Below are 21,847 nucleotides of genomic sequence, written 5' to 3' on the forward strand. Positions count from 1 at the left end.
CATATGTCAACTTCAAGGATAAAGAACCCCCATTTGTCCTTTGTGTGTCATACCCCTTTATTCTTGACATAGCATGCTTACAATAATACATTATTAACATGGAGCAAGCAAGGTTATTGCACATTCCATTGAAAGGCCCTCTCTCTTACATCTTGAGCCTGGACCGGCTTCATTCTCAGGCCATGTTCACCCCCAGCCCTTAGCCCAACTTGATTCCCCTTAGGCACAGTAACTATTTATCCTAATTTCCATACATTTCCCCCACTTTTATGGTGCTCCCTTCCAACTCCATTTCTATGTTCCTGCTGTCCCTGTCACTTGTAATGTTCCCTCCTGTCCCCAGTAGTCCATATAATATTTACTTCCTTCAAGACCCAACTCAAATCCTACCTCTTATAAAATTTTCCTTCACTCCTCCAATCCATATTGAGGTCACCTTTCTTTGAATTCCCAAGACATTCAAAAGCTGGGTCAGCATTGCACTAGATACTACAATGTCCTCTATTTAATATGATTATATGATTTTAAATGTGTGTGTGTGTGTGTACATATATATATAATATATATATATATGTATGTATACGTATTTGTATGTGCATTGTTTCCCCTTTTCTCCCCAACCAGATTATAAGATATGGCAGGGACTGTATCTTCTGTATTCTTTGTATCTCCTATAGCAGAGTTGTCAGACACTCAGCCACATGTGGTCCACAGCACTCCCGAGTGTGGCTTGAACCAGAGTAAAATGTGATCAGGAAATATTTAACAAAATAAATAAGAATATAATAAAACATAGATAATATTACATTTTAAAATTAAGTCAATATGTGACCCACAGGTAAATTTGTGTATGGATTAGTGGCCCCTGTTTCTATTTGACACCACTGCCCTAAGTATTGGGCTCACAAGTACTTTATTACTTGTTGACCTTCACCATGAATCCACAAATGATTATGTGCTTCTGACTAGTTCTGTCTAGCATTGTGTTGTAACCTAGACAGCAAAATAAGCCCCAAACTTCTAGTTTTATGAAGAGGACCATAATTGCGATTCAGGTTAAGGAACTGCCTACTCTGTATCTTGAACCCCAGTAAATGCTGTGGTCCTCAGAGGCTTAATGTTTTCAAGGCAGTAGCCAGAGTTTTCTGCCCTTCATTTATCTCAGGGCTGCAGAAATTTAAAGATTTCCCCCTACCCCTTCCTAATCTGTGGTCATGGGACCAAGATACTCCTTGAAGCTTTTTACTTGTACTACAGAAGGATTTTTTTTTTTTATTTTAACCATGAAATTAGTGAGCTAAGCAAATGCTTAGAGACCTGGTGTTAATGACTTGGTCATTTTATATGCTGTTAAAGTGCCAAGTAATATGATGGTGGACCCTAGACAGATACCAAGTGAAAATGATAATTATATCTACTACTCCATTAGAGCAGAGACTGACCTTAGGATTTTATTTATGGGACCAATGAAAGGTATCATGGGTACCCTGTTTGCTTCCTGGTGATCAGATTCCCAAATTCTAAACCTGACTTCACCTTTCAACAAAAACAAAAATTAGAGCCATGTACTGACATTTCTAAGCTCTGGAAAAAAACGAAGATTGTGAGACATTCATTCCTCCTAAGGTGATATGGTTGTGAGAATAGTTGGGATATCAGTTTGAAGGAAGTAAAGTAGGGATTAAACCCTCTTTAACTCTCAAACCTTTTTATTATCACCAAAAACTTAATTTTAACTTTTCTTTCTTTACCTACAGTTTCTTTCCTTTTTTAATGAAAGAACTTATTTATAAACATGTTGTTTTTTTTCTTGGTCCTTTCAGATTTTGAGATCCAGAGTGAGAATGAAGAGAATTCAAATCAAGAAATGTTTGAAATAGTGGAAGAAAATATGATGTTATCAGGAAGGCCTGGAGGGGAAGGCATTCAGCATTCTGACTGGGGAAGTGACTTTGAGAGAGACTATGGAATAGAGAGGCCTCAGGGAAATTCCAAAGTAGAGGAATATGGGGAAAATACTTCACAGGACAGGGAAATAGGGCAATTCATAGGCCTTCAGGGAACCTATTTAGGAGAGAAGCCCTATGAATGCCCTCAATGTGGGAAAACCTTCAGTCGGAAATCACACCTTATTACACATGAGAGGACCCATACAGGAGAGAAATACTATAAATGTGATGAATGTGGAAAAAGCTTTAGTGATGGCTCAAACTTTAGTAGACACCAAACAACTCATACTGGGGAGAAACCTTATAAATGCAGAGATTGTGGGAAAAGCTTTAGCCGGAGTGCAAACCTAATAACACATCAGAGAATCCATACAGGGGAAAAACCCTTTCAGTGTGCTGAGTGTGGGAAAAGTTTCAGCAGGAGTCCCAACCTCATTGCTCATCAGCGAACCCACACAGGAGAAAAACCATATTCATGCCTGGAGTGTGGAAAGAGCTTTGGTAACCGTTCTAGCCTTAATACACACCAGGGAATTCACACTGGAGAGAAACCCTATGAATGTAAAGAGTGTGGTGAAAGCTTTAGTTACAACTCTAACTTAATTAGGCACCAGAGAATCCACACAGGAGAGAAACCATATAAATGTACTGACTGTGGACAAAGATTCAGTCAGAGCTCAGCCCTCATTACACACCGAAGAACTCATACAGGAGAAAAGCCCTATCAGTGCAACGAATGTGGAAAAAGCTTTAGCCGGAGCTCAAACCTGGCAACACACCGAAGAACCCACATGGTGGAGAAGCCCTATAAATGTGGTGAGTGTGGGAAAAGTTTCAGCCAGAGTTCTAGTTTGATTGCCCATCAAGGAATGCACACAGGAGAGAAACCCTATGAATGTCTGACATGTGGGGAAAGCTTTAGTTGGAGTTCCAACCTTATTAAACACCAGAGAATCCACACAGGAGAGAAGCCCTATAAGTGCTCTGAGTGTGGGAAATGTTTCAGCCAGCGATCACAACTTGTGGTCCATCAGAGAACTCACACAGGAGAGAAGCCATATAAATGCCTCATGTGTGGAAAAAGCTTCAGCCGGGGATCAATCCTTGTCATGCACCAGAGAGCTCATCTAGGGGACAAACCTTATAGATGTCCTGAATGTGGGAAAGGCTTTAGTTGGAATTCCGTTCTTATCATACATCAAAGAATACACACAGGAGAGAGGCCCTACAAATGCCCAGAGTGTGGGAAGGGCTTTAGTAATAGTTCCAACTTTATTACACATCAGAGAACTCACATGAAAGAGAAGGTCTATTGATGTAGCAAGTATGGGAAAAGTTTGCTATCAGGAAACTGATAGGAGAGGAAAGCTACAAGCACCCTGAAGGCAGTAGTTCTACCAAAAAGAATCTACCTAATGTCCCATTTAAAGGTCCATTCACTTTAATGTTCTATAGAACTTTTTGCCAAAATCTTACCATTGCCCATCCTGATATTTGGAATGCTATCTTGTAGTCTGAAGAGCTCAAAAGAAACAGGAGAGGAATGGAAGATCAGGCAATGTGGATCACGTATCTGGTACTGCCAGCAATTCACTGCTTAATCCCCTGTCTCCTTCCTTGTGCCTAAGATTTCCCTCTGTAAAATAGGGAGAATATTTCCAGTTGTGAGGAGAAAAACAACATCTGTAAAATGGGTCAGACTGCTCAGAAGAAGGCCAGAGATCCATATGAATGCTTGTTCTTTTCCCCAGCTTGGTTGTTGCTATGGTGCCTTCATTCCATTCTGTTGTGCTGCCACTAAATATTTTCTTCTTGGATTAAGTATATTAGGCTACATCTCTAAGGTCAAGGACAGAGATAGGGCAATACAGCTTGTAATGAAAAGAAGAGGGTTGGACATCAAGGTAAAGCCCTTTCTGTTTCTGGAATATGCCAGAAGCACAGAGAAGGCACATAGAGTAAATGTAGCCTAAAACTGGGCTGTACTCCACTGAGAGGGGCTGGACCTCCCTACTCTGGAAATTTCTGAACTGAAGTGAATTTAACAGTTGCCCACTAAGCTAACCATGTAGTAGCCCTGCCAGAGTAAGGAGGCTACATTGGGGAGTGGAATTGGTTGTTGAGAATATATATCTGAAGGGGTGGAGGCCCATTTGAGACCCAGTGACTTCTACAACTGGTGGTTAATAATTTTCTTCTTCATATAGGGGGAGACAGTTGATACTTACCTCACTGCTAGAGGAAACTTTTTTTTTTCACTTACACCACACACAGATATGTAGCCCTATAATCATTTTATAGTAACTCATTCTATGCACTTGTATTTCCCTATAGATTATTTCTCTTGTATACCCAGCTCTAGAATTCTATCAGGTAGTTTATTGCATACTAAAAACTTATTCCTAAGGAAGCGCTGGTGTTCATGTCATCTGGTCTGAGTTTAGACCTCTGTGGCTTGTGCCCACTGTTGTGTGACACTGCTATGGCTTTGTGCCTATGGGCTCTGAGTCTTGCAGCAATGAAGACAGTGGAAACAGAACAGCTGAAGGGGGTTATTAGTGGGGCAGAGGACAGGCAGAGAAGGTGTTTCTGGGAAACATGAAGCTGTCTCCTCCCTCTGCACATGGAACCTGGACTTAAGATGAGTCCTCAGGTCCCATGGACCTTCATTCTTTTAATAAAGTATTCCTGTCCCTCTGCTGACTCAGTCCTTTAACTCACGTGGTTCAAAATCATGTGTTTCTATATCAGAAAGCCCCAGTCAGTGGATTAGGATTCTTAAAGCTTACCTAATAAACTAAGCCAATTGTCACTGCTGCCAGTCACAACTCTCCAACCTGTGATGGTTTGCCAAGAGTCCTGATAGGGTGAGGAAGACAGCTGGTATTTATCTCCTTCCTTATTCAGAGACTTGGAATTATCAAAATGCTTCACTCAGCTCCCAAGTTTAGAGACTTTACCATCATTCTTCAACCTCTTTTCCTGTCCCTTTCCCCCCAAAAATTATTTCACTGACATTTCAGAGAAATGAAAGATAGCTCCAGTTCACAGAAAGTTTTGGGACCGCTGTTGTACATAGGATTTGCCACCAGGCCTATTGTAGCCCCGACCCAGGGAACTAGCTGGCCAGTTGGAACAAACAGATGAGTGTGTTTAGTCATAACTATTCCAGAGCCCTACATAGTGCCTTGCACAAAGTAAGTGATCAATAAATATTTGTTGGTTGATTGTTCTCTTAATAGCCTTTGAGCAGGAGGGAAAAAAATCTTAAAGGACAGGACACCAGCTTTCCTTAGCTGTCTGATCATGTAATAGAAGCATTCATTCTCTTAGATAATGCATAGTCCATTTGTCATTGCTTCATTTTCAGCTACAGTTTAGAATTATGACCTGGAAATTGATTTGGGTTTTTTTTTTAAATATTCTCTCTTTGGTGTAAGTGTGATTTATTTGGCTTTTGTAAGACACAGCTGGCCCTTAATATTTGTTCATCTGATTGATTTTAACATTGCATTCTTTGTAACTGGCCTTAGTGAATGTATTCAGAGCTAAATATACTAACCAAATAAAGGCACATTGAAACAACATATTTTTAAATAGTCATCCCACAGTTCTATCATATCCTTAATGGCCAGTATAAACCATTTACCAGTTTTAAAATGTAACTGACAGTATAAGGACATAATATTCATTTTTCTTCTAAGTCCTCATTTAAATAACCAAAGTCCTCAGACTACAGGGTTGGATTAGATGATCTCTAAGCTTGAGCTCTAAATCCTATAAGGGTAATATAATCCTAATAGCTGTATAGAAATGTACTCCTAAGCAAGTCTGCCTCCATTTTTAGTTTTCAGGGTTTGAGGCAAGTCCTAATGAGAGTTTTATATTACCCCAGATTGATTATGTCAGGTGAAAGATATTGCGAAGTATTGGTGATGGTAGCTTGCTGTCCTGGATACTTTACATATAATTGGAAATAGAGATTTTTCAATCCAAATGAACCACTGCATGTTAATAAACAAATTATAGAACAACTGCATGTAAAAATAAATTAACTATATTACTAAATCAGTGAGAAATAGCATGAAGTACTAACTGAAGTATATGTCTGCTTAATTTAATCTGTTGATTTTAGTTTTCTGAGAGGTTTTCACAGGTTTATCCATAGTTCTGTCAAAACTATGCTCCAGGGCAGCTAGGTGGCGCAGTGGATAGAGCACCTGCTCTGAAGTCAGGAGGACCTGAGTTCAAATCTGCCCTTAGACCAAACACTTGACCCTGGGCAAGTCACTTAACCCCAACTGCCTCAAATAGTAAGGTGCACTCTTTTATCTTCATTAGCACATTTTAAACTCAGATATAGTTCTTCCCAAAGATTGTTCTTTGACAGTGAATCTATTGCTGTCATAATAGAGGAACATCCCAACAGTCCCTCCTAAAGAACTGCATCTATGCCCAACTACTTTAACAACAAAAACAGTAAATCTAAACAAATTGAGTCTTTCCATACTTTTTCACATACCACTATATATAATGTTTCTAAATCACCTTATGATCCTAATGAATCTGTGAATTCTCATAGTCATCATTTACACAACCCCTTCTTGACCCCAATTAAAACTTTTTTGTTGAATCTGCCCTCCAAGTTGTCTCTTACTGCTTCTGCCACCCTTAGTTAAGGGGCAGAGGAACTAGCTAGATGTTTTCTTCCAAGTGATTCTGTATTGGCAGTTAGTAATCATTGGGGGACCTAGTCTCCATAGCAGCTGGAAGCTGTAAGCAGGTAAGTTGTGTTCTGCAAGGATGAATTGTCAAGGTTTTGTTGAGAAAGCATCCTCTGAGTTGAGGAGATTACAGTTCACTGATTAAGGTAGAACCAGTTTTTTCCCATAACATTAAAGTCCAATCTGGTTGGAACACAGAAGGTACCCAATGTCAGCCCTCAGGTATTACACTTCAAAACATAATAATTTTAAAAATGGCATCTATTCTTTCTCCTGAAGATATGGGATGAAGTGCACACATGAGTTGTGTGTGTCTATAGTCTCCATGTTTGACTTTGTTCCCTATCACAATTCCCACTTTCTTTAAAAGACCTTGGAAAACCTGAGGAGGTGCTCCTAGATCGAAAAGTTTGAATGACTGGGGGAAAGAAAAACCCAGCACTGGTTTCTTCAATTAAACATGTTCTACGGAAGTTGGATCTACATAGCAGAGATCTTAGAATACAAAGGTTAGGTGCCATTCATCCATTTAAAGGTTCTGAACTATAGAAATCTTAGTCAAAAGTTCTGAAATGACAAAAATGAACTAATCAGAGGATGTATTGCCACACTTGGTTTTCTCTGGTAGGGGAAGGAATGTTGATTGACCAGGTGCCTATCACTGGATTGCTTAAGTACCTGATGCTCCGTCCAGTGTCCCCCTACATAAAGATGGACTCCACAAAATTACAGGATTCAGAATTGGGGGCGACCACCAAATCCAACCCTTCACATATCAGTGAAGAAGGAAGGGTCACTGGCTGCAGGACGACAACAGTTCAGCCCTAGGCTCGGAGGAGAGTAACGTTTATCACAAGCACTTAGTGAGCACCCGTGCTGTGCCCTGCCCCTCTGCTACTCCCCTTCTTTAAGTGAGCAGGAACGATGGGGAGATGGGAGCCAGACGGTCCAAAAGAGAGGCGCCCTGAGCTTGCAACAGGAAAAGGAGGGGAAAAAAAAACCAGTCCTTCTTCTCATCTCCTAATAATCATGCTTTGATTTGTTTAACACTTCACAGTTTTCAGACCACTTTCACATACATTATCTCATTGACCCCTCACCACTGCCCTGTGAGGTAGGCGGCGGGCAGGACTCGGTGTGCCCATAGCATGGATGCGGAAACTGAGGCTCAGAGAGGTGAAAAGGTCTGGTCAAGGTGACAAGTTCACGGCAGTCAGGATTAGAGCCATGCACATGGCCAATCTGCCACTTTCTGTGGCGCCCTGTTATATGCACCCCACCCCCCTTTTCCCCCTTTCTCTGTCTGAAACACTCGGCGAGGGCCGGACCTTCGCTGGGGGCGGCAGCCCCTCTCTCCTCAATCATTCAACCCGGGATCCTAGGATTTAGACACCTCAGCGATCATTTAATCCAACCTCCACATTTTACAGACGAGGAAACGGAGGCCAGAGAAGCGGAGCGACTTGCCCATGGTCACACAGCGAGCGACTTCGTGGCAGAGCCGACGTTCGAATCAGCTGTCCCAAGTCAAGTCGGGGGCGCTTTCTCGGCAGCCGGCTGCCTCACACACACGCCTCGGGCCGGGGTCGGACCCGGTGGCCTCGCTGGTCGCCGGCGCCGAACAGCAGCCCGTCGAACTAACGATTGAATGAAGTCGTTACTGGGCGGGGCTCTCTCTCTCCAGGCCTGCCACTCTCTGGCCAGGACTCACCTAGAGGGCCCCCTACAAGGCCCCGCCCCGGGCCCGCCGCTTTTGAGGGCCGGCCAAGAGAAGAGCCGCGTAGTGGCAGACGACTCTAACGGCCCAGGCGGCGAAACGGCCTCCAAGCACCTGGGAACCGTGAGGTAAGAAGCGCCCACCCTTCTCCTCCGGTGATAGGTCCGTGTGAAGTCGCGCCCGAACTCACTCTTTTCCCATTGGCTGGACTTGCAGGCAGGAGAGCGCCAGGAGGCTTCTGGGAGACGTAGTCGCTTTGACTTTGCTTGAGTCCCTCGTCGCAGCGTCTGCATTTCCGCTTCCTGTGTTGGGGCGGTTGTGTCTGTCGTCTCGGATCCTTAAGTTGAAGCGGCTTGAGGGGCAGGCGAGGAGGCCGCAGCGAACGCGGGCTCCCCGAAGAGCTGGCGATCCTTCGGGAGTGAGCAGACCTCCCTGCGCGGTGTGGGGCTCCGGCAGCAGCGTGGGGAGGGGGCCGGGTCAATGAGGGCTGGACGCTGCCCAGGCCGCTCGGACACTGCCCGGCACCCTCAGGCCTGCGAAGGGAGGGGAGGGGAGGTGGGCTTCTCCGGCAGCAGGCTCCGAGACTAGCCGGCCCCGGGCAGGGAGGGTCCCCAGGGGCAGCACCCCTCCCGACCGTTACTTCCCGGCCCCCGAGAGGTCCCCCGCCTTTTCCCCTCTCTTTTCCTGTAGTTTGAGCTGTGGCCGAGGCACGTCCATTGTCCCCGGAGTGTTTTGCGTGCGCTCCCTGCTTCATCAAAGTTACCTGGCTGGCTCAAAGAGAAGTGTTCCCAAGTGTATACCACGGAACTTCCAGTGAAAGACTGCACATGTTAACCCAATGAACCTTTCTCTGTTAGAATTCTCTAGTTTGAATCACCTAATACAAATTTAAACCTAGAGCCCTTTTTCTGCCACTAATTTATTTTCGGCACCTTAGGCAAATCACTTGACTTCTCTTGACAAACTCCTCATATATAAAAGAAGGGGATTGTACTCTATTTCCAAAAGTCCTTTCCAACACTAAAAATTTTTAGAACCTGGGACCCAAGGAGAACAGCGTATGGAGAAGCTTGGGGCAAATAATCAAGCTGCCAATTAAGTAGGCTCTAGAGAGCCTACCCTTTACTAAAATCCCATGCCCTGCTCAGGTGCTGCTCTCCATGGTGCTGTCTTGTATGTGATCTCAACGTTGTTCTGGGTTCCAATTTGTAGTTCTGGGGACGAACACAACTTGGTATCATAATGAAGGGATAGGTAGGGACTGACCTTTCTCTGTTGAAGAAGCCTGGGAAAGGAAGAAACAAGGAGGTATTTTATGCTGCTCTACAAGGATCTGGGATGGGTTAACATCCATCAGTTAACATCTGTTGATGCTATTGTTATGTTTCTCTGTACCTAGAGCCCTCTGGAAGAGTTCCACTCAGTGGTGCCTAGCCAGAGGCAAGAGTTAGCTTGCCAGGAAAAAAAAAAAAAAAAGGGAAGAGATCCGACCATAAGGAAAAAAACCTCTTCTTCTTGAACTGGACAATGGCTGTAGTTTTGGACCCTCAGGTCCAGGCTCCTCAAACACAAGATGGATTCCTCATAGTTAAACTAGAAGATGATTCTCCCTGGCATCAGGAATCTTTCCTTCATGGAAATGAAGGTCCTGAGGCTTCCTGTCAGCGTTTCTGGCAGTTCCAATACCAGGAGGCAACAGGGCCACGTGAAGCTTTGAACCAACTCCGTGAACTCTGTCATCAGTGGTTGAGACCAGAGAAGTGCACTAAAGAGCAGATTCTAGAGCTGTTGGTGCTGGAGCAGTTCCTGACTGTTCTTCCTAGAGAAATTCAGACTTGGGTTAGAGAACAACATCCTGAGAGTGGAGAGGAGGCAGTGACCATGGTGGAAAATTTGCAAAGAGAACCTGGCAGGTCAGGGCTGAAGGTGAGAATGGGATACCTTTGTTCAATGAAAATAGAGCTATGTGAGGTATAGCCCTCAGCTGGAGACAATGTGGGTAAAACATGGCACCTTACTGTTTCATGCTCATTGGGATGATTTTGATGCTTAGGTGAAAGATTTTCCTTGCAGTGTTCAGAGAATATGTCCAGGGAATATATAGCACTTTCCTGAATCTTTCTTGCTGTCTGCTATGAATGGAAAAATAGCTTGAAAGGTCCCACATCCCTTTGTTGCCAATCAAAATATAAGTTCCTTGAAGCAGGGGTTGTTTCATTTTTTATCATTAGTGCCTAGAAATGTCTTACAAATAATTCAGTGAATCTGTGATCTTGTTGATGTGAGTATTCCCCTCAGTGGTGCAGATCACAACCTAACTCTGCCTTATTCTGTACTACCTTTGATCATGTTTTCCACAAGGGGTCAACCCAGTGGGTAGTGCTGGGGACCTTCTGCTAGATCTCTTGACATTGCAGGCACTTTCTTCTTACTACATGACCACCTCACCTCTTCTTCTAGTAACATTTCTCTGATGACATCTTTTTAACTGCTTCTCTTGAACAATTCTTCACTTCTAATATGTTACAGAATGCTTATGTCTACCTTTTCTCTCCACGTCTTTGTGTGACTTGCAACTTTAATTCTTTGGAGACTGTTATTCCATGACTCATACATAAAACAACACCAGAAGAATATGTGTCTTTAAAAGAAGGGTCTTCTTTTCAGGGAGGACCACGAGTTCATTAAAAGTATTGCCCAACTTTCCAGATGCAATCCAGCCCATTCTTCCTCCTGTTCAATTCTGGGACCAGTTCCCTGTCCATCTTCAGTGTCTTTTAAGATGTATGGCACTGATGGACTGCTTCTATTGTTCATTTGGCTATATGTCATTGTCTGGACAATGGGTATTCTTCATTCATTTCGTTTTTCTTATGTTAGGCCAAACACTTTTGAGTGATTATGGATCTCATTTGGAAGGCTCTGCAGTGTTCCCAGGTTTGACATAATCATCCACAAACAGGAACATATAGAATCCCTCTTTCATTTGGACTCTGTACTGAACATTCTCAATGATGATGGCAACACATTTGGCAAACATACATCTACCTTTTTATGCTTCACTGAATATCAGTAATCAGTGTCTGAATAAATTTACCTTTCCTTTCCCTTCTTATCCTTTGCAATAGATGTTGGGACATAAGCTGCAATTATTATGGTGGTTTTTTTTACAAATACTTGTCATGAATGCTGTAAAAACGAATGACCAAATGCTCCATAAAATAACGTGTCTTGTTTCCTTTGGATGCATGATAAAACTAATTCTGCCAACTTCTTTACTGATATTTCTAAAGAAAGCCTAAACACAATCCTTCCATTTAATTACAACTTCCTTTTGTCGTCTTGTTTCTTTGATATTGAGGATGTCAACATTGGCATGATTGAGTTCCTCGACCAATATGACCATTCACTGTCAATGGACAAAGATCTCACATTTAGAGTATCAATAGCTAAACTGATGTTTAAAATTTAGAAACCATGTGATTCTTAGTACTCTCTCCCTACTCCCTTTTACACCACTCTGCTACCATCATTGCTGAAGGAGAACACCATATAGGAGTAGGGCCCTTTTGTTATGTTTCTTTGTTTCATAGGTAGTCATGGAAAAAAGAATTTATTTCCAAATGGCCAGCCTATTGGCAATAAAGCTTTACACATTTAGCTAATTTGGTCCTGGGAAAGTAGAAGGTCTATTGTAGGGATCATCTGTCAAGCCTTTCTAGTCTGGTAGAAACTGCCAGAGCCACAATCTTTAGGAACTCAGAGTCACTTCCTTGGCACAATGATACATCACAATAGAATTTTATGGAAGGTCTTGTACTTTGTAGACACTTCCTAAATATTAAATGGAATTGAAGGAGAGCTTTGTAAATGGCATAGAGTCCATTTCTTGGGATAACTATGCAAGTAACAGTTCCTGTCACACGTAGCCTGAAGAAAAAAGCAAAGGGCACCTAGGTGCCTTAATAGATAGAGCCCTGAACCTGGACTCAGGAAGACCTCAGTTCAAATCCTGCTTCAGACACTTACTAGCTATGACCCTGGGCAAGTCACTTAACCTCTGGTCTGAATCAGTTTCCCCATCTATAAAATGGGAATAGTAATAGCACCTAAGTACAGTGAAAACACTGAATCCTACTAACATTTCTGTACAATCACTTTACTATTATTGGTATGGCTGTTTAAGGGATACTTAGTAGGGATAGTCAGTGTTTCAAGGCATAGATGTCAGGAAAACTGGGTAGACAAGTTGCATGGCACCTGATTGCTGAACCTGATTCTAGCAGAAGTGCTTGTAGCTACTCTTGGATGTCTCTATATTATTCACTGGTAACTTAAAGAATTTCAGTAAGCCTGGTTTTCTCTGTTTATCCTAGGGGATCCTACCTAGAATAGTTTGGATGGTTATATTTTAACTTACAAGATTCTGCCCACTTTTAGCAGGCTTTGCAGTGACAGGAATTGTGGGCTTTTCCTAGGTCCCAGTCGTTATGAAAGGGCAGGAAGTACTCACAGAGATGGTAACAGCTGCAGGATCAGTACCCAATTCACTAAGTATCCATCTGAAGCAAACACAGACAAAATCCAAATGTACATTCCAGGAGAACGCAGAGAGATTACACCTAGAACCAGAGAAAGAGCTGAGCTGTGATCCTAAGATAGAGCCCCATTCCCTTCAGGACAGTGGTAAGTAACTAGAAGAAAAGAGGGAACCCTTTGTGGAGGTTAATGGAGTTGTGAGAACCTGGACAGCTTTGAGAACAGAAAATGTGTGATGGGGACATTATCCTGCCTTTTGGAAAGAATTGTGTACAAACTAGTACCTTTATTTGAATCTTTAGAAATTCAGTTTGTAGACCTCCGGTAGTCTCTATAAGTAGTTAAAGAGGAAGAGCTATTCTTTAATCTTGTGAAGTTGATGTATAGATGCTGGATTGGGAGAGGGAAGTGGGAGTTGGAAGGGGAAAGGGAAGGGTGGCAAAGGTTATATAGTCCCAATAAATGAGGGTGGGCAGGGAACTCAGGCCTGGTTAGTGGCAGAGCCACAGGATAACCTTGCAATAATTCTCAGTCATGTGTTATAGAACTATTCAAGTGACAGGTGCATCACAGAACTAGGGGAAAAATGGTTGGAAATGGCAAAATCTGTATTACATCCCTTAGATATTTCTCACTTCACTTTTTCACCAAATCCCTTTAACCGAAAGAGGCAATAACAGAAATAGCTTATGTCCTCCTTTTTAAAGTCATCTAGAAGTATTGCTACATAAAAAAGGTTGGAAACAGTTATAATCTAGTGATTCTTTTTTTTCTTTAGCTCTGCCTACTCCTCAGGTGCTTGATCTTCCTGCAGAAGCAAGTAGTAGTAACCAAGAGATGATGGGCAGGTCCCAGGTAAGTTGCTATTTTCTCTTTGTCTTATCACTGCTATTTGAATGTGGTCCTATGCCATTCCTTCCACCTAGAACTGTTTACCCCATGAGGAATATTGCTCCAGTTTCCCTCTCTCCACCTTCCCCAGGCCCACCCTACCCAGTGATTATATCTAGTACATAAGACTGGCTTTCCTGGAAAATAGGTTTCAAAATTTCATTAGCCTACAAAATGTGTCCTGAACCTTCTTACATAGACATTAGTATCCTTAATTAAAAACAAAACAAAACAAAACAGAATCAAGGCTAAGGAACATGTTCTTACCTTTTATGAAAATTCTTATTTTCCCACACTGACTGCTTAGGTTTTAGGCTTGTACAAATTTGTATGATTGCTTTAAGTTACTGGATGCTTCTTCATTCCTTGTGTGGTTTTTTTTTCACCCAAGAGGCTTGCTACACTCAGAATTGGAAATAAATTCCTTTGCTTTTGGACAGAGCAATTATATTTTTCTAGAGCCAGTCATTTCAGAGCAGGACAATTTTTTCATTATTCCAGGAGCTGGTGACTTTTGGAGATGTGGCCGTATATTTCTCTCAGGAGGCACAGGGACAGTTGGACCCAACTCCACCACCGGACCTCTTTCAAGATCAAACTCAGGAGAATTATGAAAATGGTGTCTCACAGAGTAAGAACACTCTTCCCTGTTAAACTCTTAAGTTATTGCGCTTCAGTAGGACTCATCTCCTTAGAACTTTGACAGTGTTTTCTTTTAATCACAAATAAGAAAGAGACATCCATTCCCTCCCTTCCCCTTGGCACAGAGGAAATTAAAAAAACCAGTAAGTTCTTGATCAGCACAAACCACTATGTTTTCTGTTTCTTTGTGAACAGGATTTCCAATTCCCAGACCCAATATGATCTCCCAGTTAGAGCAAGAGGAGAAACTGCAGAACCCAGATCTTCAAGGCTCTAAGGAGAATGGAAATTCAAAAGATTCTCAAATAGGTGAACAAGCAAAACTTGTTCAAGCGCCAGTAATGAAAAAAGTCAAACACTGGGAAGATCTGGAGCGTCAGGGCTTGGAAGATGAGAAGGTGGCAGGTGTACACTGGGGCTATGAAGAAACCAAAATTTTTCTAGGGATTCTCAGTGAGTCTTGGATTTATGAAAAACTCCGAACTTGTCACCGGAACCGTCAGGTATACCGGATTGTGGCCGAGCGACTACGTGAGCGAGGCTTCCTCCGGACTCTGGAACAATGTCGATATAGATTTAAAAACCTTCAGACAAACTACCGCAAAGCAAGAAGCACCCACACCCCGGGAACCTGCCCCTTCTACGAGGAAATGGATGCTCTGATGAGCTCCCGTGTGGCTGTCACTGCCCCAGAGGTGGAAAGGGATCTCTTTGGGCAGGGGGAGCATGATGTTGAAACTGAAGAACTTGAGAGGGATAGCTGGGAACATGAAGAAATAGCAATGGCAGGGGTGGTATTAGAGGGTGGATCCAGGGAACTGGACCTGGTCTATCCAGCAGCGTCTTTGGAAGAATTGCAATCAGGGGCTATAACAGAAGATTCTGATGGTGATGAATTGGGTAATGATGAAACATCTGAAAGTCCTGGTACCCCAACCCTGTTTTGGAGTGCCACGGGTAAGAAGAATGTGTCAAGAGCAAAGTTGGGAGTTCCTGGGTTTTCATAGAATTTGGTGATATATTGTTGTCCTAACCTCATATTTCAGAGGAGTCATAGAATCGGGGCATTATTAATAGTAGGTAGTAGGAAGGCATGTGGGCCAGAGTTATGTACACGTACAAAAGTCCTCATTCCTAGAACTAGTCAGAATAGTCATTACATCGGAATAATTTATGTAAGTAAAAACAAATTCACATCTTAGATGGACTACCAAAAGTCTAATCTTAGGAAACAATTCTAATCTGATTATTTTTTTTAGGAAGTCACTACTAAAAAAGATTAGAGGGGAATTGGAGCAGGTGGAAAATTCTGAAAACTACTTCTACTGACCGTACAGTACACAGCCCTTTTTTGACAGGTCTAAACTTTTCTCTAGGAGTGCACTGGGGATATGAAGAAACCAAGGTTTTTCTGGGGATTCTTGGTGAGCCTCGTATTTATGAAAAACTCCGGACCTGTCACCGGAACCGTCAAGTGTACAGGATTGTGGCTGAGCGGCTTCGTGAATGTGGCTTCCTCCGAACTCTGGAGCAATGTCGTTATAGATTTAAAAACCTTCAGACACACTACCGAAAAGCAAGAAGTGGCCACACCCCAGGGACCTGCCCTTTTTATGAGGAGATGGATGCCCTGATGAGTCCATGGACCACCATTACTCCCTTTGATGTCCTAGAGGTGGCAGGGGGTCTTCTAAAGGGGAAAGCAGAATCCAAGGAGAGCATTGACTGGGAGAACCATGAGACAGTAACAGAAGATGGCAACCATGTGGAAGTGGAGGCATCACCAAAGGCACTCAAGAGCTTTAAGTCACAAGATCTATTTCAGAATCCCAGTGGTAAACAACTCTTTCTATGGGACCCTATATCCATTGCCTAATGGTGGTCTTAATGCAGAAAGGCATGATGTAGGCATTAGGAAACATTGGTTGTAGTCCTGACCTTGCTATTGATCTCTGTCAAGAACACTATCTGCTTATTGGGTGGGAAACTAGTCACTTTTTTAGTACAGTTGTCCTGATTATAAGCTGTTGACCTCTCATCATCAAAATGTTCCATAAGCAAATCTTTCTATTGGCTCAGGAGCTATCCTGGGTGAATCACTAAAATTCCTAGGTGCTAGGGCTGTGAGAAGTCTGATACTGGGGACAAACAAGACTTGCTTTTCTCAACTCGAGCATGTCATCATGCCTCCTATTGATAGAAATGAAAACTAAAGAAGCAATGGGGAATGGGTTAAGAGGGTCACTTTATTAAGTAGAGATAGAAATTTTGCAGTTTCTTGCTTCCAAAGTACCTGACAAGCACTGGTATAGGTACTGTATTGCACAAATATATCATTTTCCTCCATTTCCTAAATCCTAAATTCTGCCCATATGCCCATTTGTCTTCAGAATGCAAATGTTTTACTACATCTTTAATCATAGAGTCTATGAACTTTCTATCTATACACCAAACTTTCCTAAGTTTTCCTAGATATTTTTCTTATGCTTTTTCATACTTTCTATGGAAAGGAAACCTCAGAATAAATTCTAGAGAAGTTTCATGGGACTTGTTTGCTTTTTCTTGAGCAGAACTTCCCATTTCCAAGCCAGATTCAAACTCCAAGCCAGAGAGGGGGGAAGAGCTGTGGAATGTCAATCTCCTTGATTCCAAGGAAATTCAGAGAAGTCGCCATACAGGTAAGAACAAAGAAACAACCAAATCTGTGGTTGTGAACACAAGAGAGTTAGGACATGTTGGGAGCAAGAGAATTCACAAAGGAGATTTATTTTATAGATAGGCAACAACTGCACTTGCTTTAGCCCACCAGTGCCAAAGTGGCACAGAGAAGAATATTATAGGAGAAAGGAGTACCCAAGAAGACCTACTCCACCATTCTTGAGGCTTGTACCTAGGACAATGGCCATGTATAGAACTGGGCTATATTTGTAATCTTCTTCTTGTCATTGAGCACTTACTGAGCATTCAGTGGACTCATGCCAGTGTTTTAAATGCTACATGCTTCATCCACAGACTGTTTTTATTCCCCTCCATTTGGGAGATCAGTAATATCTATTTTCTACTCATTTTTTCAGATTTGGAAATGAGCAATGAGAAGGAGGAGAATCTGAGCCAGGAAATTTCTCAGGAAATAGAACTACATGCAACATTACTGGGAAGCTCCAAAAGAAATGTTTCCCATTGTCTTAATTGGAGGAAAGCCTGGGAAAGTGAATACAGAACTGAAAGGCAATGGAAAATGCTCCCAGAGGAGGCACAAGGGCCACCGTCTCCTCAGGAAAGAAATTTGGGCAATTTTATAGGTCTTCAGGGAACCTACATAGGAGAAAACCCAAACACATGTTCTGAATGTGGGAAAAACTTCAGTCAGAGCTCACACCTTGCTGTACATCGATTAGCTCACATTGGGGAAAAGAAATTATATAATTGTGATGAGTGTGGCAAGACCTTTGGTCGAAGTTCACATCTTATTTGCCACCAGAGAATCCACACAGGAGAGAAGCCTTACAAATGTCCTGAATGTGGAAAAGGCTTCAGTGATCACTCTAACCTCACAGCACATCAAAGAATCCATACAGGAGAAAAACCCTATAAATGTGGTGAGTGCTGGAAAAGCTTCAATCAAAGCTCAAGCCTTATTATGCATCAGAGAATTCACACAGGAGAAAAACCCCACAAGTGCAGTGAATGTGGAAAAAGCTTCACTAACAGCTCACATTTCAATGCTCACTGGAGGACTCACACAGGTGAAAAACCCTACCAGTGTCCTGAATGTGGGAAAAGATTTAGTAAGAGTTCTACCCTCACCAGCCATCAGAGAATACATACAGGAGAAAAACCCTATGAATGTCTTGAATGTGGGAAAAGTTTCAGTGATCGTTCAAATCTCATTACACATCGACGAATTCATACAGGAGAGAGACCCTATAAGTGTGGTGAGTGCGGGAAAAGTTTCAATCAGAGTTCAAGCCTTATTATACACCAGAGAATACACACAGGAGAGAAACCCTATGAATGTAGTGAATGTGGCAGAAGATTTAATAACAGCTCACACTTTAGTGCACACCGGAGAACTCATGTGGGAGAGAAACGCTGACTGGCATCAAATGTTGGGGAAGTATCAGTAAAGCTTCAAGTTTCACATACCAGGTAATCAACCCCAAAAGAAAAGTTTCTGTTGTATTTAATTCTGTACCACATCTGAAAAAGACTATAGTAGTTAAGGTTCACTGCCCACAGAAATAATGTTTCTGTTTTATTAAAATGTGCACTTGTCTTGGAAAATATGCTTCAGGATTCTCTTTTAAATGCTGTTGAAGCTGAAGCCATGTTTCCAAAGCCATTAGAGACCAGAGTTCTTTTCTGGCTCAGTCACCATCTCACTGTACGGCTCCTGTATCACTGTGCCATAGCTTCCACACCTTGGAAATAGGAAGAGGGCAGTTCTGTCCTTGAATGCCCTCCCTGCCTGGAGAGAGGAGTGGCATTATCACCATCAGCGTAGTGACAATAACAGTCATATAACCTAGCTGCAGAGCAGGACTGTGGACCCACACTGAGTGTGCAGTTATCACTGCCCAGCATCACTTGAAGGACATGAAAGAGAGACCACATCTAGAGTCTCTTTCAGGGCCAGAGGTTGGTGTTCTCTAAACTACTACAAACACCACCTGCCAGCTTGGTTTTTCTTTATTTAATGAGGGATGGCTATGAGTAATGGTACTATATTTAATTCAAGTCAGTAGCCATCATATTTAGTGCCTACTACATACAAAGCACTGCATTATGCACTATAGGTAGGAGGTGGAAGAAATACAAAAATAATTGTTCCAAATTACAGCTATGCTTCCATAGTGTTGAAGAATTATATTCTTTGGTCCGAAACCTAGTGTTGTGCCTCAAATAAGGTAGCTGGGTTATATAGAAGAGACAAAGTGGATGGTTTCTTGAGATGTGGTAAAGAGTTTCCTGGAATGTGTCCTGAGCAATAACTAAAAAGTACAGTGTCTTTAAGAAGACGTAGTTTTTTAGGCCTCTGAGTCCCCTGAACTATAGATAGGCTGAATACTCCTTTTCCTCCCATCAAATCCCATGATCACTACCTGTGCCTCATTGCTAGTCTCACCAAACATCAAGATGAAGGGAGTCAGGATGGGCTCAGCATGCGAGATCAGATGTCGCTTCCAGAAAGATGAAAAATTCTGAAGGTGAAGCTGCTTCCATACCCTGCCTCTGGGAATCTGAAAAATTTTAGGAAACTTCAGAACCACAACAATTTCCCTTTCTCTTAATAAAACAGAATTCTATTTTCTTCTTGGTTCATTTCTCTATTCCAATGCTGCTGCAGTTAGCCATAAAAGATCAATCATCTCCATCAAATTTTTGTCCGCACCTCTCAGTATAGCGGGACAGCTAGGTGGTGCAGTGGATAAAGCACTGGGCCTGGGTTCAGAGGTGGCCTCAGACACTTACTGGTTGTGTGACCCTGGACAAATCATTTAACCTCATCTATAAAATGAGCTGGAGAAGGAAATGGCAAACCACTCCAGTATCTTTGCCAAGAAAATCCCAAATAGGATCATGAAGAGTCAGACACAACTGAACAATAACAAAAATGAAATCGGCATATCCCCTGCCATTCTTCTCCCAGTATATTACTCTTCATTTTACTAATCTAAGAGAATGCAATATCTATTAATATTTGTACTCTCCCCAGTTATCAATTTCTTTTAGGCCTCAGGCATATTTGGACAAGTGCTTGCTCTTTTTTTTTTCCTTGCCTTGAGAAATTTTAAAATGTCTCCTCCATCTGGGATGTGAGAAATTGGGAGCTCTGGGGATCCTGGAAAATGTGCATATATTTTCCAACTTTTCTACTATTGTAGGAGCAATAGTTCTATGTGGCCAGAGAAATTCTATAGAGGCCATTAACATTCTTATCTTCATTGTGACTAAATTAAATGGCCTTCCTTTGTGATGGTGACATGAAAAAACAAACCACATTCTCAAAGGAACTCCATCTGGGGCTGCTGACCAAAGTTAACTCTAGAAAAGACTTGGGGGAAAAAATCATCTGTGAAGAGTTACTTTCCCCAAAGATGTAATATGCTAACCTCCTGACTGAAGATGAAGCAGTGACTAACCTGAAAGGGTTATAGTCTGCAGAAATATTCGTGATAAGTTCCATTTTAGCAAGACAGATATCAGCTGTCCCTATTTGTGGGACACCTAGAGTGCCTGGGGAATTAAGTACTAGTTCTGGTCTGGACAGAATAATTCAGTTAAGTTTTATGCAGTTCTCAAGCTGTACAGTTCTGTGATAGGGATAGCTTGGCCTACACTCCAGATCTTACTCTCAGTTCTGTTTCTGATTCTTTCCTGGTAGGGTATCCATGCAGCCAGGATAAAAAGGCTTAGAGGGGAAACAGTTTTGGTAGGTCACCATCCCTACATACCCACGATCCAAGGAAGGGTCAGAAACTAACTGAAATTCCTCTAGTGTAACAACTGATCCAGTCATTATCATATAGCAATAATAATATGCTTCAGCCCTAACTTCCAAAGTCTGTTCTACTCTGGTGAGGTAAAAATTTCTCATTCTCAGAATTTCCTTGGTGCTTCCTAATAATATCAGAATTTTAGCTCCCTCCAAAATAAGAATAAGCGGCTAAATGAGGTCTCCCCATAAAACACTGGTAACAGAGGGGCTTAAGTTATGGGAATCAACCTACTTGCCAGTTGTTTTTGCCTGAGGTTCTTGAGTGGTTTCATGAAGGCTCTCTGTTGAGAAAAGACATACTTATGTACTAAAACAAAGTCATAATGTTTTCCTACTATTAGAAATACAGTATGTAAATTATATCCTTGAGTTAGGTGTTTCATGTTGAATTACATACATAGTACTGTCCATAACCAAAACAGATAGCCTCTGCTATGAATAATTGAGTATTTGAACATCTTCAAAACCCACTGAGGACTGAGATGTCCTTTAAAAAATTAAACATAGTTGAAAAGAGCTACCATGTTTTATTACAGAGCATCTCTTGGTCAGAAATACTAAGTTGGGTAGACCAATATGACCGATATTTTTATTTTTGTGAGGCAATTGGGATTAAGTGACTTGCCCAGAGTCACACAGCTAGTAAGTGTTATGTGTCTGAGGGCAGATTTGAACTCGTATCTTCCCAACTCCAGGGCTTGTGGAGCAAATACACTGCGCCACCAACCTGCCCCAACAGACATTAAGACAAAACTATTACAAAATGTTTCTGAGCCGACCACCTGACTTTTATTTTCAAAGAACTTTTAAGTATAAAGGGACTTTAAAGGTTATTTAGTATTCCAGTCCAATACTAGAATCTCCTTCTACAAGAATCTTCACATGA

At 42.1% G+C, this 21,847-nt stretch overlaps 1 protein-coding gene across 5 annotated transcripts in view; it reads left to right on the top strand.

The window, feature by feature from the left end:
• ZSCAN2 (zinc finger and SCAN domain containing 2) overlaps window positions 1-19,772 on the top strand; it is a 43,645-nt gene extending 23,873 nt beyond the window's left edge. Inside the window, exons 1-9 of one of the 5 annotated variants that reach the window (XM_027851690.1) lie at window positions 8,723-8,808; window positions 9,790-10,316; window positions 12,869-13,076; window positions 13,708-13,784; window positions 14,322-14,451; window positions 14,658-15,419; window positions 15,839-16,297; window positions 17,033-17,140; window positions 17,537-19,772. In XM_027851690.1, the coding sequence (XP_027707491.1) occupies window positions 9,918-10,316; window positions 12,869-13,076; window positions 13,708-13,784; window positions 14,322-14,451; window positions 14,658-15,419; window positions 15,839-16,297; window positions 17,033-17,140; window positions 17,537-18,558 (3,165 nt within the window). In that variant the 5' untranslated portion in view covers window positions 8,723-8,808; window positions 9,790-9,917 and the 3' untranslated portion in view covers window positions 18,559-19,772. Of the gene's footprint in view, window positions 1-1,823; window positions 8,809-8,919; window positions 10,317-12,868; window positions 13,077-13,707; window positions 13,785-14,321; window positions 14,452-14,657; window positions 15,420-15,838; window positions 16,298-17,032; window positions 17,141-17,536 lie in introns of those variants that run through there. The other 4 variants (XR_003568230.1, XM_027851691.1, XM_027851692.1 and 1 more) reach the window with 4 other exon arrangements.
• The last annotated feature ends 2,075 nt before the right edge of the window (window positions 19,773-21,847 follow it).

The sequence above is a fragment of the Vombatus ursinus genome, unplaced genomic scaffold (genome assembly GCF_900497805.2).
Source record: "Vombatus ursinus unplaced genomic scaffold, bare-nosed wombat genome assembly UNPS02009205.1, whole genome shotgun sequence".
NCBI classification, from domain to species: domain Eukaryota; kingdom Metazoa; phylum Chordata; class Mammalia; order Diprotodontia; family Vombatidae; genus Vombatus; species Vombatus ursinus.